This window comes from Chenopodium quinoa, unplaced genomic scaffold, assembly GCF_001683475.1.
Source record: "Chenopodium quinoa cultivar QQ74 unplaced genomic scaffold, ASM168347v1, whole genome shotgun sequence".
In the NCBI taxonomy this organism is placed as follows: domain Eukaryota; kingdom Viridiplantae; phylum Streptophyta; class Magnoliopsida; order Caryophyllales; family Amaranthaceae; genus Chenopodium; species Chenopodium quinoa.
In genome coordinates, this window is record NW_018744092.1 from 3,242,791 (window position 1) to 3,261,756 (window position 18,966).

Here is an 18,966-nt window from a genome sequence, read left to right on the forward strand (position 1 = left end):
CGCCTTCCACCACCACCACCACCTTCCACCACCTTCAACCCCTTTCCACCACCGCCCTCCACCACCTCCAACCATCACCTCCACCACCTTCCACCTTCCACCACCACCGCCTTCCACCGGCTTCCACCGCCTTCCACCACCTTCCTCCACCGCCGTCCACCACCTTCCACCCCGACCTCCCACCACCACAACCACCTTCCAACAACCGTCCACCACCACCTCCAACAACCTTCCACCACCACCACCTCCAACAACCTTCCACCTCACACCACTACCTTCCACCACCACCGTTGACAAGTCAATATATACATAAATCAAAACATATTGGGAAACAAAGAACATAACACACAAATGTTGACCGAAAAACATTTATTATATTAGAAATGTAAATGTTATATACCTAATCTATACAAAAATTTTACTACATGAAATAACTAAGCTAACACTATCCCGATTCATCTATCCGGGGCAATTGATCTAGGTCAGGTGAATGGGTCTAGAGGCGGCGGGGGAACGGATATGGTCGCAGTCGTTGTCTAACAACTGCAGGTGTAGGAGCTGGAGGTGGCTGCCGCTCTTGTTGCCGAACAACACACCAGCGACCAAGAAGAACAAGTAAGCTCGGGCGTGTCTCTGAACGGCGGCGTCATCAGCACCGTGATGAAGCTCGCCAAAGGTCTCTCGTAGCCAACCTATCCTCAACCCAGTTCCCCGGATATCTTCGGGAGCAGGCTGAACCCCAAGAACTCGAACTACAAGTCCTACAGGATCGACTAACGGGCGTCCTGTCACTGGAGTCCCGTGTATAGGAAGCCGCGTAAGTATCGCGACGTCACGCAGGGTCACAGTCGCCTCCCCTACAGGAAGGTGGAAGGAGTGGGTCTCTTGTCTCCACCTCTCCGCGAGCGCAGTCACAAGCGCTCGGTCGATGGCCCTGAAATTCAAATACTTAACATCTTCAATATTTCAACACCAACAATTCTACATTATCCAAATTAATATTTAACAATCACAATTCATCAACTCAACCCTAAACCCCTAAATTCAACAAAAACCCCCAAAATTCAACATAAACCCTAGAAATTCATCAATTCAAGAAATTCAACAATAACCAATAATTCAACAACACTAACCAACAATTCAACAACACTAACCAACAATTCATGAATTCAACAACACTAACCAACAATTCAACAACAATATCCAACAATTCAATAATTCAACAACACTAACCAACAATTCAAGAATTCAACAAACATAACGAACAATTTGTAAATACTCAACTAATATTTAACCATACCTTGAATTGGATGTAATACGAAATTGGGTTGAAGAGGATTGAAGAGGAAATTTGGGAAGGGAAGGAAGAGGATTGCGAAGGAGGCGAAGGAATGAAGAGCAAACGTGATTGAAAACGAAGCTCGAGTTTCTGGTTTTACAACCAGACAGAAACGCTGCCTGGGGCAGCGTTTCATTAACAAGATAAGACGCTGCCTGGGGCAGCGTTTTATGCTGTTGCCTTTTTTTTAATTAATTTTAAAAAATAATAAACGAGGAAAAAAAAAAAGTCAAACTATAAAAACGCTGCCTGGGGCAGCGTTTTTGTAGCAGATTTTTTTTTTTTAAAAAAATAGAGGGTAAAACGCTGCCCGAGGCAGCGGTTTACCTCAGAAGCTTATTTTTGTAAATACTTTTGCCACGCAACCAAATTTGTAATTATTTTTTTCGGGAAGCTTAGTTTCCTAAAACGTCCCATTTTATACGCGCTGTAAAATGAGCAAATGCCAAAACCTCAGGGACAAAAACGGGTTTATAATTAAAAAAATAAAAGTAGTACGTACTATACGTCTATACTCTATACTGCATACTACAACGCCACTGAAAAATGACGCCAAAAGCCTGCTAAAACTTCCCACTCCTTCCACGTTCAATTTCATTTTTCCAGAATTCATCACTGCTTCTTCACTCTCTCTTCTAGGGTTTCTGCTGCAAATTTTCTGCAATTTTTCAACTTCAGGTTGAATCTCTTCCCTATTTTACTTCTTACGATTATTATAATTTTCTAAATTTCTATTATTGGTTTTGATCTTCCATAGTTATTTTTCTTCTTTTTAGTGCTTCGTAACTTCCTGCATTTTCATCTGCTTCCTATTTTTTTGTTGATTATGTGCAATGTGTTTCAAGGAATTCCATCTATGTGTTCTTTCGCCATTTTTGATTGTTGCATATTGTATGATTTTGCTTTGTTTTTGTTGCTGCAATGCTCTGTTATATTTTTGCATTTTTGTAAGTGTTATGATCAATTTCGCCTTATTACCGTTATGAAATTTGAATAGTTTACATGCTCAAGGATTTTTCGTTCCTGTTTCCTCTTATAATTTACAATCTAGGGCTTATCTTTGATCTAATTTTATTTATCTGATATAATTGTCAGAGTAGTAAGTTTAGGGTTCGATAATCTGAACTATTGGTTCTAATTACTAAGATTATGAAAGATTTTAACCAGCGGTTATGTTGTTAGAAAAGAAAATTATGAGCCTAATTGATAATTGAATCAAATATCCCTAAAAGTATGAGCCTTATTTGGTAATTGAATCAAATTTGGTTGCTATGTATTGCAGGACCCTTAAGGGTTTGTTTGGTTCAATGTTAGTAAAGGAAAAGAAGAGAAAGGAAAAGAAAGGAAAGGAAGATGTTTTTATTTTCCAATATTTGTTTAATGAGAGGAAATAAAGGGAAGAGAATTTTTTTTTTATAAAGGATAACTTTTATTTTTCTCTTTCTAGTCGAATTCCTCCAATTTTGGGAGGAAAGGAAAGTTCAATTTTTATAATGAAACTTTCCTCCCACTTCCCTTCCTTTCTCTTGAATTCTCATGTTATTAATTCAACCAAACATTCATTTCTTTTCCATCCAATTCCCTTCAACCAAAAAGGGCTAAATGTTAGGACTTGTTGATTTAACTATGAAATCAAATTTGGCGCAGGGACGGGCCTGTTTGAAGTAGACGGTGGAGCTTATATATATTTTGACTTGTCGGTCATTTTTGGATTACTTGATGGCATCTTCAGATGAAGAGGGTGAGATATTCCCAGAGAGCGTGACTGATTATCAATTCATAAATCAGGAAAATAAACTTGTTTCATTTGCATTTTTGCCCCTTCTTTGGCCCAAGGAAAAGCCTGTTGATACTGTGAATCTCCAGCTGTTCTTTACTGGTGTTTCTGATGATGGCCTCAGAAAGGTTTTTAAACAAGTTGTAGCGTGGAGATATGAGCTTTCCTATGTACAGCCTGAGATTTCAGTTTTTTGCAAGGGTGACTTTTGGGTAAAACTTCTGAAGCCAAAAAAGCTGTTTGAGCCTACAATTAGGTCACTACTAATCACGATCCATTGCCTTCATTATGTTAAACATAATGTAGAGGCTACTGAAAACTCTATATGGTGCCACTTGTCAAAAGTGTTCAGGTTTGTGGAATTTCTTTGGTTTTACAATTTTCTTTTTGCAACATGTATTCATTATATCCATTGTGTTCATTATCATGTACCAAGAAATAATATTTATTGTCATGTATTGCAGCACGTATGAGGTTGCCCCTTCAGAAGATGACTGTATGAATCATATTTCACTAATTAGATTTGCCGCTGAACGTGATAAGACCTTATTGAACAATGAGGTATACTTCATCTGAATCTTACATTAGTATATGTTGAGTTGCTTGCATGTTCAATATCAAGCGACTTTGGATTTGTGCATATAACTTGTGCCATTAGATTGGGCGATTGTCTTTTAAAAGTTTCTGTAATTAGATATATTATGTAGTGTGGTCACCAGTAATTGAAGTATTCCAATTAGTCAACGTAAATCAGTATTTATTAGAGTACCTTGATTTTTGAGGACTTTTAGTTGATGAAAGGAGCCAATTATATGTAGGTCAACATGGCGGTGAGCGAAATGTGAGCTGTGTTGGTTATATGTGCTCTAGATGAGTAAATGTAATGGCTGTTAACAGTTGATTTTACCTATAAACATAGTGCTTTAGATTTTTTTTTTTTTGAGGTGGCTTATTTAATTAACCATTGTCATAATGATCAAAAGCCTTATTGCACATATTAGGATTGTTGAAGAAGGGAGTGTGATAAAAGAATTTTGTATAAGCTCTCGTCCAAGGACAAGTAATTTGGGAAACCAGGTTAAATAGAGTTGCTTTATTTGAATTTCGAAGTTCTTTAAATCAAGAAAAATTACTTGTGATGTTTCTTGCTTGTGGACTAGTTTGAGCTTGGCAATTCAGGGTTTTTAGTCATTATGAAGTTGGTTTTGGCATATTGAGGCTGGGAATTTCATTGAGAGGGGATAACAACTTTGTAATCTAGAGCTTATCTCCTCAATAAGATGTCTTTTAATCTGCAAATCTAATTGGTTCCAGGCAGGTTGATTTCTAAACGAGACCCAATTATGGCATCTAATTTGATAAATTTGAGTAGCTTTTGTTGTGTAATACTTATGGATAGAAAGTAAGACTTGATAATCTTTGAAAATGACTATTGTTTTAGTGGGGATTTTCTAAACCAAGGGAAAATTATGCAATTCTAGGAGCCTTGTCACTTCTAGACCATATATGGGAAGAATTGCCAAATCTGTGGAGATGGGTTAATCATGTTTGTCTCCAATATTTCTTCAAGTAAATAGGGAGGTTAGGATTTTAGGAGTAGTTATTATTCTAAACAAAATTTGTTTAAATGAATTGTTGAGCCAATGAACAAACCCACATTTGAGTGGAAGTGTTATCCTACATTGAAAGAGTGTGAAAGTGTTAGAGACGTGTATGGTGTATCCCATTTTTAAGAAAGAAGAAAACTGTGTCCATTTTATAAGGCTAAGGAATTACTCCTCTCGTTGTCATAAGGCTTTGAGGTGGATATCTATTAGACTTATAAAGTGGACACATAGTGGTGGTTGTGGACCACACCCGTTTAACATAGTATCAGAGCTCAGGTAGGGTTGGGTTGGTATCTAGCCATTATGGACAACTCATATGTAAGGGGGAGTTTTGAGCCCATGAATATATGGGTGGAAGTGTTTCCACATTGAAAGTGTGTAAAAGTGTTGGGATGTGTATTCCACATTGAAACAAGATAATTGTGTCTACTCTATAAGGCTAAGGGGCTACTCTCTTCATTGCCACATAGTTTCCACCTTGGACTTATAAAGTGGACTGTAGCGGGTGCGGCCCAGACTTGTTTAACATGAATAGAGCTGCAAAATTTGTGAAAGTAAATAAAGTGAAAAAAGTAAGTGGAAGTATTAGAGTGGAGTGAAAAAGGATTAATGTGATGGAGAGAAGAGTAAAAAAACTTATTGGAATTGTGAGGATATATTTGGAATTATTTAAAAAGGAAAGTGTGAAGATAATTCTGCTGGTTAGCATTCTATCAGTGGAAGCTTGTCCTTGTATTGGATTATATCTTCTAAGTATCAAACTAAAAAATCCTAGCTTGTGTTTCTCACTTTCTATTTTATCACTCTATTAAAATGAGATGGTGTTTTTAAGTTTCTTAGGCTTTGAAATTGATTTACGCCCTTAAGAAACTTTCTAGTAATTCAAAATAGGTGAATTCTGGAAGAGGAAAAAGCTTGTCTAAAGAGTTAAACACTTGATATCATAAAATTTGTGCTTGCATTTGCTGTAAATTCTACAAGAAGAATAAAGCTTGCCAAAAGAATTAAACATTTGATGTCTTGAAATTTGTGCTTGGATTTGCTGAAAATTGCTCTACTGGAGTCTTTATGGATTCTTGAGAGATGCTTTCATTTCTGATTGAATACTGTACAGTTGCTAAGATGACTTAATTTCCTTTTCTTTCTTTCTTTTTAGATGAAATTATCTTTAATTTATATGATGAATTCCTTGTACAGTACATGCTTGGGATTCTTTTGGAAAAGCCTAAGAAGGGGAAAGTGCTTCAAATGGTCAGTGCAAGATATTGAATTTCAACCTCTATTATATGTGTATATCAAGCACATGATGACATCTATCTTTGTCCAACTAGGAAGGTTTGCCTGTGAAGAGGACTGATTTTATTGTTGATGAAGAGGATGACCCTTTTGAGGTTGATGACTCAATTGACTACGATGACTTCTTTGATACATGTTGCTCCCTTTGTGACAATGGTGGGGATATTCTTAGGTATTTATATCTTTTCTGCTGACTATAACTTCGTATATTTTGACTATTGCTTTGCCTTGTCTACTTTCACTCCAATTTTTGGAGTGTACTTTGTTAATTTTATGCTGTTTTTGACAAATTATCATTTTGATCCTCAACTAATAATGATGTTTACCACTTTAGGCTAGGCCACTAGGATGGTCAGACTTAGGTACGGGTGTCAGACTCGGAATATTTATAAATTTAAGGATCCGCCGACACGTTTTGAAAGAGTCCAAGTTTTGAATTTATATCAAAAGAATATACTTCCTTTGTTCCACAAATAATGCAACAATTACCATTTTAGGAAGTTTCACAAATATTGCAATAATTCCTTATTTGCACATGTTCTCTCTCTTTCTCTCTCATCATTACATGGGTCCTTTCCTTTATTCCTCTCTATCTCTCACCTCTTCTTAAAAGGACTTAAGGCTAAATATACACATTAATATATTTATTGGGATGCCTCTAATATCTTGGGTCATCTTGGAGTGTTGCTTTGGAAATATTGCAATATCCTGGGTCTTTCAGATAAGCTTCAAAATCCCTACCTCATGTTGCAATATTTATTCCTCTCTATCTCTCACCTCTTTTTCTATCTCCATTCTTTTTGGTTTTATTCACTTTCCGTTTTAGTCCTTTCTGTGTTGTTCGACTCACTTTGTTTCATTCTTATTTAGGCCTACCTCTGTTACCGTTTCACTTTTTTTTTTACTCAAGCCTACTCCTTTACCGTTTCACTTTTTTTACTCCATCTTAATTACTCCTTTCTACACCCTCTCTCTTATTTTGTTCACCTTTTTGCCTTTTCTTATATCCACTCATTTTTTTTTACATTCTCTCTCTTAATTTGTCTTACTTTATCTTTCACACACTCACTTTTTTTCTATATTTTCTTAAATTGTGTGTGTGTGTGGGGCTACGTGTGTATATGTTTGTAGATATATGCTTCCTCCATTCAGGTAAATTGCATCACTTGCCTTTTGAGGAAGCTTTACAAATATTGCAATCCATTTTGGGAAAACAAATATCTCTGTGCACACTGCAAATACTCGATATACTCTTACTTTTTAAGACTTGTTTATTTAGTTTGTGCTTACAATCACGTAGTCAAATTTGTAATTTTTTCCTCTCACCTTTTTTTTTTTTTTTTTTTTTTTTTTTATATATATATATATATTTTTTTTATACTCCAACGTTTTAACTACTACCGTAAAACTTTCTTGAATTTTATTCTTGGTTCTTTCAAAACTCTCTTAATTTTTCTTGGAGGTTCTTTCGTTTGATTACTTTACCTATCTTTTTTCATACTCTTTTAATGACTATTTTGTTAGGTCCCTTTATTTATATCGTACGGTTCCTTATGACAATTCATGTTAGTTGCATTGTTTGAAAAAGCGCGCTTAAGGCGCTGAGGGCAAGTTGATCAGGGGTGAGCACTTAATTTGGTGTAGGTGAGGCGTTTTGGGTTAGGCACACAAAAAGCATCCGAGGTGCACTTGAAGCAAACTTGAGCCAAAAATTTTTAACTGCCCATATACTGCGCCTCAATTCAAAGAGGCGAGGCGCACCTAGGCGCAGCAGAACCCCTCTCGCTTCAGTGCGCCTTTAGCTTTTTTATTCATTGGTTAGCCGACCCTAAATCATTTTGGGACTACGGCTTTGATGTTGTTGTTGTTGCTGTCTCTTTTTCCTTTTTCCCACTACACAAAAAATAAAAAATAAAAAATAATAAAATAAAAAATAAAAAATTGTGCCCTCCCCTATGGTGCAATATAAAAAGAACGAAGGAAGTGTAGGTCGTTGATGTGAAATACACTTGTATAAGTTCGTCAAAACTCATATTTTAGCGGATAAAATGAAGTCTTTTTAAAAAAAGGTTGTACGAGAACCTACTAGTAGAGATTAAGTGATGGTAAGAAGGTGAGGAGGGGGGGTTTAGGTAGATGGAAGATTTAATATTCAAAAGTCAAAAGCATCCTCTTGGTGGAGTAAAACTCACTTGTTTTTGGAATGATGATGTGCTTTTTTCCACTTTCCGAAAAACAATTGTTTCATACTCCTCTATTTTCTACTATCTCCGTTTTTTATTAGTTGACACCGTTGGCACATATTTTTCTTTGGGAAGTTTATTATTAGTGGATACGTTTTTATTTTGGGCATGTTTTGTGTGATAAAATGTCAAATATACCATTGCTTTTATTCTCTCTCCTCTCTTCACCTTACCAAATGCTAACACTCCCTCTCCTTCCTCTGAATCATAAGGCTAATACTACTCTATTTTCTCTCTCCTCCCTAACAAATTCACAACCACCGTCATCCCAGTCATGTTGCCGCCTCTCTTCTTCTATGTCCAACTCACACAAGTATTTAGTTCCTCCGATTTCTCTAACAACGTTGTTTTGGTCGGCGAGGGAGTTGAGGAGTTGGGGTCGAGGAATAATTGAAACTTTTTACACTAAAATGGCGAAAAACCAATAATGACAGCAAGGATCCTACTGTCACTCTCCTCCGTGCGTCGCACTACCGTATCGCCACCTCCATCGCTATAACCCAATCATCAAATCCTCTTTCAACTCCACGCATCGGAATCCTCATCGATCACCACCACCATCACCACAAGTTTAAGGAAGATGAAGTTCGAATACTTTAATTTGTGGCTTGGGTTCACTTTTCCTTTGCAGAAAAAAGGTTCAATGACTGTGGGGTCTTGTGGTTGCAAATTGAAGGGAGGGGTAAAATAGAGAGGATGTGGTGGTGGGCTTGGTGGCTGGTGTCCTTCAGTTGGTGATTGGGTAGTTGAAATGAAGGGGATAGGCAGGTGGAGTTGTGGGGTGGGTAAAATAAACGGGGTATTTTTGTATTACCTCTCCTTAGTTTGTGTGCCAAAATTAAACGTGTCAACTAATATAAAACGGAAGAAGTACGTAATTTGTGGTGTTATCAATCACAACTTTGTCAGTTAAATAGGGTCATGCTTTCCTCTTCTTCCTGAAAAATCTGCCTCATCTAAGATGAGAAAAATAAATTACTAGGGTAGTCAGTAATTATTCATATTTATCCTTCAAGTCATATGTTTGCTTTTAATTCCTGAAGAACAGACAGTTGTATTCATTTTATTTTTTTATTTTTATTATTTATTTTTTTAATTTTAACAGCTGTGAAGGGAGATGTATGAGATCCTTCCATGCAACCGAGGATTCTGGAGAGGGATTATGTGAAAGCCTTGGCCTGTCAATGGCACAAGTTAATGTAGGCAACTTTCTGCTACTCAAGGTCTTATATGGACTAACTACTAGCAATATCATTTTGCATATTTTATAATTGGTTTCTTTTTGCAGGCTATTCCTGTATTTAAATGCAAAAACTGTCGATATCAGCAACATCAATGTTTTATTTGCGGAAAGTTAGGCTCATCTGATTTATTTTGTAATCCAGAGGTATGCCTTTATGGAATTTTAATTAGACTTCACTTTTCCCTTCTTCGGTATAATACAGCAATGTCGTTGTAAAGTCAAATAAACAGCCTTGTAATTGTTTACAGCATGGATTTTGTTTTTGAAGACTATATCAAGAATTTATTGAGTGACTAGTCAAACATATATATATGATTAAATACTAATTGTATGCAACTCAAATTTATATAGTTTTCTCTTCCCTTTTCATGTAAATTTGATAAACTACCCTATTTATCTAATTTTTTTGGCACTCTGCTCTGAAGTTATCTGGTACTTTGGTGAAGGCAGGGTGGATAGTAGTGTTATTGCTGGCTTGCAGCCCTCAAGTTAGCCTGTTAGGGTGCATTAGTGTTATAATGAATAATGACCTTGTCGTATAAATAAAATGGGCATCTGAAGTACTGAATTTCTCTTTATTTGTGTGGCACGACTTTGAGCTTTACAGCCTAGTTCATCTAACACAACTTCTTTCAGGTCGTCCCCTGTATTGCTGCTAATTGTGGCCGGTTTTATCATCCTAGTTGTGTTGCTAAAGAACTACAAAAGAGAAATGATACCCAGGATGATGATCTTGAGAAAAAAATAGCTGCAGGAGAGTCGTTTGCTTGTCCTGTACATAAATGTTTTGTTTGTAAGCACGTAGAGGATAGAGAAGTTGATGACCTACAATTTGCAGTTTGTAGACGTTGTCCTAAATCATATCATAGGAAATGCTTACCGAGGTATTCATTTTGTGAATGGTTATTTTATGTATAAATTTTGATTTATAATTGCTAAACTTTATTTTGCTTTTTTCAGAGAAATTTCTTTTGAAGATGATGATGAGAATGGAATCCTACAAAGAGCTTGGGATGGTCTTTTGCTAAAACGTATTTTAATATATTGCATGTAGGTTATTTATTGTTTTTTCTAGTGCAAAATTTGAGATTTGAACTGTGGTTTCCGTGTATGTGTTTTGATTTGCTCCAAACTTTGGACAGGGACCATGACATTGATCCAACACTTGGCACCCCATTGAGGAACCATATATTATTTCCTGGTAAAGAGAGAAAACGTGTATCAGAGAATTGTTTGCCTAAAGTGAATGTCCTGCCTAAGAAAAGGAAACTGATTCCGTACCATTCTCCAATTGAAACTGTTGAACGGAAGATTGTAAAACAAGCTGATAAGGCTCATTGTTCTAGTTTTAAAGGGAGTGATGCAACTAGGCAAGTCGGAAAAGGTAGTATCAAACCTAGTTCTGATGCACAGAAGAATTCAACCTTCAGTAATCTGACTTCTGCTTCAAGACGTCAAGTTAAATTTTTGCCAACATTAACTACAAGCAAAACAGTGCGTGATACAAGTAAATTTATGTTTGAGAAGAGTCTGAAGTCAAATGTGATGAAGCTTGGCAATGCTAACAAATTTGGGAGGAAACTTAATACCGTTCATTCAGCTAAGCCCCTGCTAGAGAAACAATGCTTCTCAAATCCTGTTGACATTCAAATAGAGAAAAGGTGAAGGGTTGGTTCTTAACGCTGCTATGTAATTTTGGTACTTCAAAAACTTACGACATTTTTACTGTAGAATAAATGCTCTGATGGAAAATGTCAATGCTTCTTTTAATGAGGATGAATTCAAAAAGCAGCAGGTTGTTCCTTCCAATTACAAGGCCTCTCAAATTCCTTTAGATAAGACTCTGTCGAAGGTGAAAGTAGAGGTCACGGTTAATGTAAATTTTCTGAACCTGTTGAAACTTGAAAGTGTTTGCTGCTCCCGTTTTTAACTGTCAAGATGTCTGCTGGCATTTTGAATTTTCTTTTCCCCTTTTAAATGTTGCAGGCCATTCGAACAGCCTTAAAGAAGCTTGAAGATGGTGGCACTATTGAAGATGCAAAGACCCACTGTAGCGCAGGATTGCTTTGCCAACTCCCAATATGGAAGGTTTGGACTGTTAATGAACTTTCCTTTCAGTACACATCTTTGTGCATATTGTTACTGGGATACTAGTATTTGTTAATGGATTATTGGCCAAAATGACATTTGATGTGTAGATGTTACGGTGAATCTCTGATATAACTTTTTGTTTATTTTGGGAATCAAAGGTATTCAATGTAAATGAAAAATCTCTTTAATAACAACAACCAACAATAATATAAACTTGGAGTGAAGTTTTGACTTTGAGGATGGGTTTATATTATTGTTGCTTTGTACCCTAACCATATAGAAACTTTGGGCAAAAACTGATGGGTAAAGTGGGGATGTGAATATCAAATATTTTTTCACATGCAGGTAATTATGGGCTACGCTTTTTATGACAGCTTGCTGCCCGTGTCTTACCCATTTATCGTGATTTATATATTTCTGAAATAGCCTTGTAAAGAAGATGATAAAATGAATGTTTAAAAACTTTTCCTATTGCATGAAATTTTGTAGCATCCCCTTCTTTTGCTTGAAACAACTTAATTTGATTTAGATTTCACTTTTTTGTACGTTTCAGATTTTAGTATACTAGAATAAGTGTGGTAATGACTTCAACTAACTTGCAAGTTGCAACTATGCATCTGTAAGATTCCATCTGCAATGGGGAGTAGTTTTCGGAAGGGCATGGAAGCTCATAGACGGGTCGATTAGGATAGTTTGTTGATATGGATAGTGTGTAAGTATGTTAGAAATTGTGATGGATATTGTGAAAATCACCCTTGCATCTTAATCTCTTGCCATATTGCTCTAGGTTTACACCAACTTGCTTCTGATTATTAGCTTGGCATTCTGCTCGCTGACTTATTAATCTGCATGCACCTTCATTTCCTTTGGCAAGTGTAGGATGATGGTTTAAGGGACTAAGGCTTTGTTCTCTTCACCTAAAATTGTGTTTTGAACAGAAATTTCTGAAGTCTGATCTGGCTGTTATCTGAATTGTTTTGGTTTGGTCTGATTTAACTGAACGTTGACCTTTGTTGTATGTTAATGTATAAGAAAAAACATTATCAATTGGAATATTGTTAGATTCGTCTCAATGTGTATTTTTCAAATATCTAATTTATATAATTTTTGCAAGTGTGTAATTAAAGGTATATGACAATATGCAAATGGAAATACGAATATTTGGTTTGATCTGAATTTTGTAAGACTGGTCTGATTTTAACAGAAATAAGTAAAGGTGAAGGGAACAATGTCTAAATGGGATTGATTTCAAGTAAACTATTTCATGCTAATTGAAGCACATATATTGGCTATATGGTTGCAGAAAAGGCTTAATGTGTATCTTGCACCTTTTATACATGGCATGTCCTATTCATCCTATGGACGACACTTCACGAAACCGGATAAGCTTCAAGAGGCAAGTTCTTCTATTACCAGTGTAGAAAACTCTTTTATGATGATTCTTCTGCTTTAATTTTCACAAACGATTGAATATAGGTGAACTAATTGCTAATTTACTGCAAATGTCATGATTGAAGGAATAATACTGATTTTGTGTATTATTTTGTGAGAAATTTATAAGGGAATGTTATAAATTTTGTGTATGAATTTTATGAGAATTTTTTATTATAACTGTTACATTAATTACTTAATGAACTTGTACAAGATGTGTTATAAATATGCTTTCCTGCGGTAGTGCATTATTCTGGAAGCACATTGACCAAATTAGAATATATGACTACTATGACTTTGATGATTATGGGAAACTGTGGAAAGTCTGGAAACAGTTTATAGGGCCTTGATTGTGTTTTTACCTTTAAAATGAAAAGATTATAGTATTGCTTCGATTGTTTTCTTGTAGAACTTGTGTTTTTGTTACTACTGGTAGAATTTTTTAAAAAGCTTGCTACTGATGAGAACCAAGAAGGTCCAAGAGTTCCTATAAGTGGAAGGGTTTATCAGCACAATTTATAATCAAGTTCCTTCTAATGAGCCAATTGAGATCTTAAATACATTGGGCTTTGGATTGTAATCTCTCGGGAAGTTAGCTTTCATTTCATGTGTTCCATGGATCAAGGCTTAGAGAGGCATGTGGGCTTGCAATTGTGAGCTTTCATCTATCGTTATTGTTTTCTTTTGATTTATTAGCTAACATGGTTTTATCATATATCTTAAATTATGGGTTGTACATTTTGGCCTTTCTCTTAGTTAGCCTTTTTAATCTGTAGTTGGCATGTGGGCTTGCGCTTGTGAGCTTTAACTCCTTAGGTTTCTTAGTCTTTTGAGCTCATAGGGATTGCATGTTTTTTAATTTTTATTTTATTTTTGTTTATAAATACTTGCTGCCACGCCCAGTTGAAGGGTGGATGTCTATAAATATTTTCAGTTGCTGAAGCTCAGCTTGACAATTAAAGTCGTTGCCTTGTTGTATCACTTAGATCCACATCAGCTACAATGTTACGTTGAAATGTTAAACTTATTAATGAACAATTTTGAGGTAGAAACTTATGGTTTGTATGTTTTTGATTTTCTAAAATCATGGAAATAATTTGTGTGCGTGTGTGTGTCTGTTTGTGAGGACGGTGGTGTCTGATGGTAGCTGCTAAAAAGAGGTTGCCTCTGGGTCTCAAGTGTTCTTGCATGTGGTCACATGGTCTTAGTGTGTTTTGAGTCTTTGACTCCGGATCTGAGGCGTGCTCATGTACATTTGGCGACAAGGGCGTAAACTAGTGCTGAAAGGGATTTTGCGAACACATGGTAATGCAAGCAAGTGTTGAGTTAATTTTCATTGGTGACAAGAGCGGAGATGAGGGTCGTGAAGGCGAGCATGTCAAGGAAGGCACAAGTAGGTCCGACAACAAAAATTTATTTATTTTAGGACTCTTTGGAAATGTGGGGGTGTTTGCTTTAAACAACTGACGAGTCTGGCGATACATAATTTATAAAGGTCTACAATGCAACACCAATAATTAAGCAACACTACTTTGAGTAGGAAGCTTATTCCACTGTTACCTATAGAACTTTTTGGATTTACATTGCTTTCCTGTTGAACAATGGATTGATATAATTATAATAATGTAATTTAAGGCCTAGGAAAATTATATAATAGTCTAGGAAAGCATTTGAAATATCTAAAGGAGGTGGGATTTTAACAATTTGGCAACATTTAACAATTTTATTACACATTGTTTTAAGAGGTGGATGTGTGGGAACACTATAAGAGATAGAATAAAAAATGAGGTTATTCGCAAGAAAGTAGGTGTGGCAGACATTGCAAATAAACTGAGGGAAAATCGCCTGCGTTGGTTTGGGCATGTAAGACAGAGACCCAAAGGTGCACCGGTGCGAAGAGTGGAAGAGTGTGGAGGGGTTAAACGAGGGAGAGGGAGACCGAAAATGACTTGGTTGGAAGGAGTTAGGAAGGATATGAAGTGTATGGATTTGCTTGAGGATGAAGCATTGGATCGTAAGGGATGGAGGAGGAAGATTTATCTCGATGACTACACGGAAAAATCAAATTTGGTTCATGTTAGCCGACCCCACTTATGGGATTAAGGCTTTGATTGATTGATTGTTCTCTACTTTCGGCAATGGACAACATAGAAGTATAGTGAGTGGCATGAGGTTAAATAGAGTTTGTGTTTGAGCAGCTTCACCTTTGTGCTGTTCGAATATATCTCATGAATTTCTTTATTCTCTCTCTTTTCTTTTATTTTTTTATTGTTTTATTTTAAATTTCTTTTTACACTAAAATTGCTTCTGAAACCATTTGCTTAACCTCAGCAGGTTTTTTGTGAGAAAATAGCTCATATAGTTTCCTCTCTTGCCATTCTAAAAAAATTCTTTGATTTTTTTATATCAGTTGTTTGTATCTTGGTTCACCTTTTGTGTATAATTTATTCTGGCTGCAGTGGTTTATATGCTGTCATTGGACTTAACAAACATTAACTTCATACACTGCACTAACTTTAGCTGTTGATGTGACATCGTGGCTGTGATGTACACCCGTGTACAAATATATTACAACTGCTTTAATTGGCTAGCCATGATGATATTTGAATTAATTTTCTTTCCAGATCACACCATACTGTTGTAAAGTGCCTTTTGTGAAGGCTGTTTTAATGTTAGACTTTGGTGGCTTCAGTCTTCAGATGTATATAATGCAACGTGGCTGTTATAGCATTGTTGTGACAGATGGTTTCCTTAAGATCCTTGAACCCTTATATAACTTAAGACCTATGTTTTCTCTGCAAAGTACATGTTGAGGGCTTACTGTTTTCCTGTCCTTGTTTGAGTGATTCCTTGTTTATACTACCCATATAGCTGCATATTCATGAGCATGTAGGTAGGTGGAAGCAATTAGTCTTTTATGATGATGATGGCAATCTGTGTGTTGGGGAGTGGTTAACGTATTTGGAATAAAACATGAGGTTTGGAGTATTAAGTTTATGCACTATCTGTTGTGCTCAATTGAAATTGGGGAGAAATCCATGCAGGGCTCCCCTTGATCTTTTACTGCTGGAACCTACAAAAGTCATCATTGATGCCTGATTTCTGATTAGCACATATTTTGCTCCCTTGCAGTTTCCATGTGGTCGTTAATGGTATTGTAAATCACATAAAAGCATCCCCACCCCTCTCCTCCTCCTCCTCCTCCCTCTACCAAAAATTAAAAAAATCCCTCACACATAATCAATTTTTTTTTTTTTATTACTTTTCCAGATTGTTGAAAGGCTACATTGGTATGTCCAAGACGGTGATATGGTGAGAATACTTTCCTCAATCTAACCTTCTTTATTTCATACTCAAGTTCCAAGCATTGAAAAAATCTACAAAAAAAATGTAGCAGCACCTCTCGTGTATGTATGCGGTGTCAATATTGCAAAGAGGGTTAAAAGTCAAAGCAAAGCTAGTTGAGGCAACATTATAGCAGTCTAGCTATTCATATGGTTGCCCCTAAAATGATTATTGGTATCATCACAGAGTTGCTGATGTAATTTGAATTGCCTATGGTGTTGTAGATAGTGGACTTCTGCTGTGGTGCTAATGAATTCAGCTGTTTGATGAAAAAGAAGCTGGATGATGTTGGGAAGAAGTGCTATTTCAAAAATTTCGATCTCTTTCCATCAAAGGTGGGGAATCATTACCATTACTTATAAATTAATAATTGGCATCTTGATACTGTTGGCATTTTGGTACTTTGACCATTGTCATTAGTTCCAGTCCTGACTAGCTAGACATAGTTACCAAGACACTGCTTTTCTGGTACATAATATGAAATCATAGAAAGTCCACAAACCACCACTCTCTCACATAATTTGCACATTTGGTAATAGTACAGCTGCTCATAATACTAGATTAAACATGTCAGCCGTCCTATGACTCCTATCACCCCCCATTTACTATTTATAGCATGCCTGGGAGGAATAATAAAATCAGCATTTTGTATCCAGTGTAGAAGCCTCTATATGTTTAATTGTTTAGTAGATGCTAGCATGCTGCTAGCCTGCTTGTATAAATGGCTTAAATTGTTGCTTGGAATGTGCCTAGCTCCAAAAGCCTTAAGTAATTGTAATTTATCATAGAATTAATGAAATTGAAAGAGAAATGTGACTAAGAAGTGAAATAAAGGAAAATTGAAAGTGGATTGTAATGTTGATGCTATTGATCCCCACCACGGCATTACAATATCAGACCTTTGAGTGGTTGGATAGTATGGCTACTGATAAGATAATGAGAGCTGTTTCGATTCCCCTCTCCCTAGGATTTGGATTCACTCATTTAAAAGACCAGAATTCTATGGTGTTGATTAAATTCCAGTGGTAAAGCCATTATTAGGAAGGTTGGACTATGCTGTGTTATATGGGTTGTTGAAATTTTTTAACCGTGGCTTATCTCTTAAGGTTTAATTAATCATGGGCTTCGTTTGTAAGCTGGAAAATCTGGTAAGAATGAGAATATCATTGGCTGGGTCTTGTATATATTGTGTTAGGTGATAATTAAGAATGAGATCAGCTGTTTCTTTGTTTTCTTTGTTCTACTAGGTTACCTGGTTTAGGAAACAGAATGCACATCAGATTTACTCACTCTGTTCTTGATCCAGAGGTCATAGGGGCAACTGTTTACTTTTCTGTCACTACTATGCATGATTAAAATTGTAATATGGGATACTGTTGAGTGTTGACTTATTGTTATTCAACGTACTGCAGAATGATTTCAATTTTGAGCGAAGGGATTGGTTTAGTGTTCAATCTGGAGAACTGGCAGAAGGCTCTCGACTGGTGAAACGCCTGGCTCAGACTTGATATCATTTACTTCTTCATTGTTCATTGAACTTGTGCCTTTATTCTTTTTCTGTTGGCTAGATAATGGGGCTGAATCCTCCTTTCGGAGTTAAGGCATCACTGGCTAACCAGTTCATCGATAAAGCTCTTCAATTTAACCCAAAGCTTCTCATTTTTATTGCCCCACCAGAAACTCGGAGGTATGGGCATGCATTTTCTTGTTACTGAATCTCTTCTTTACCCCATTTTTTCCCCTATCAAAGTAAATTGTCATTGTAGGCTTGATTCTGGGAAAGGCCCGACGCACACAAGGTATGATTTGATATGGGAGGATTCATATCTACTCTCTGGCGAGGTATGTGAAATGACGTAGTCTAATTTCTATCCTTATTTCATTATTAGATCTGACTTTTGAGGTATGGGGTATGCAATTGATTTGTTTGCTGTCAGGCATTCTACCTTCCTGGATCTTGTGATGCTCGTGAAAAGCAACTATCACAATGGAACAATGTTACTCCTCCCCTTTATCTCTGGAGCCATCCTGACTGGACTAGAAAGCACAGGGAAATTGCCTACAGGTGCGGCCACTCTCAGATTTCTGGTCAAATACCATGTTCTCGCCCACCTACTTGGAACTATATACTCGAAGAGCAGCAAGATTGTTACGGTGATTTCTCCCATCTGATGAATATGTATGGTGATCTTCCCCGCATTTTAGATGATGTTCCGGAACATAATCATAACCCAATGATAACAAATGTGGCAGGACTGCCGGAAGCCAATGTGTGCATTACTCCTGTTGACGATCTGAAGGACATGGATATCTCTCCCACCAATTCTCCAAGTTACTTTATCTCTTGACTCGTTGATTTGTAAATTCCTTAGATCCTTGTAAAAAAGTTGGCGAAATATGTCATATCTGTCGAACTACTATATAAGCTGTGAAGTCTTGTCAACTCTGCTAACTATACACTTTTACCCGGTGCATATAGCCCTATCTTGCTATCAGTATTCATTATGTATGGCCACTGCAGTTTTGTAAAGCTTAAGTTGTCTTTAAGTATATCAAGCATATTGGTTACTCGCTACGTGAATGCACACGATTTC

The 18,966-nt window shown here is 36.5% G+C and overlaps 1 protein-coding gene across 2 annotated transcripts; it reads left to right on the forward strand.

Annotated features, from left to right (window-relative positions):
* The first annotated feature begins 1,736 nt into the window (after window positions 1-1,736).
* On the forward strand, window positions 1,737-18,947 carry LOC110691873 (protein ENHANCED DOWNY MILDEW 2-like). 2 transcript variants are annotated; one of them, XM_021868844.1, is made up of 20 exons: window positions 1,737-2,017; window positions 2,987-3,468; window positions 3,581-3,677; window positions 5,921-5,974; window positions 6,055-6,191; window positions 9,368-9,461; window positions 9,551-9,649; window positions 10,142-10,389; window positions 10,466-10,555; window positions 10,648-11,166; window positions 11,237-11,381; window positions 11,492-11,593; window positions 12,900-12,992; window positions 16,298-16,339; window positions 16,597-16,707; window positions 17,785-17,856; window positions 17,941-18,059; window positions 18,139-18,214; window positions 18,310-18,526; window positions 18,626-18,947. In XM_021868844.1, the coding sequence occupies exons 2-20, from the start codon at window positions 3,059-3,061 to the stop codon at window positions 18,718-18,720; spliced, it is 2,820 nt and encodes a 939-aa protein (XP_021724536.1). In that variant the 5' UTR covers window positions 1,737-2,017; window positions 2,987-3,058; the 3' UTR covers window positions 18,721-18,947. The 2 variants fall into 2 exon arrangements, with proteins under 2 accessions (XP_021724536.1, XP_021724534.1); XM_021868842.1 differs by having other exon boundaries at window positions 1,738-2,017; window positions 18,310-18,947.
* The last annotated feature ends 19 nt before the right edge of the window (window positions 18,948-18,966 follow it).

Coding starts and splice junctions, on each gene's coding strand:
- LOC110691873 (XM_021868842.1), top strand. CDS start 3,059: ATGGCATCTTCAGATGAAGAGGGTGAGATATTCCCAGAGAGCGTGACT. Junction 11,167..11,236: donor GACATTCAAATAGAGAAAAG/GTGAAGGGTTGG, acceptor TTTTTACTGTAG/AATAAATGCTCTGATGGAAA. Junction 16,708..17,784: donor TCGATCTCTTTCCATCAAAG/GTGGGGAATCAT, acceptor AACGTACTGCAG/AATGATTTCAATTTTGAGCG.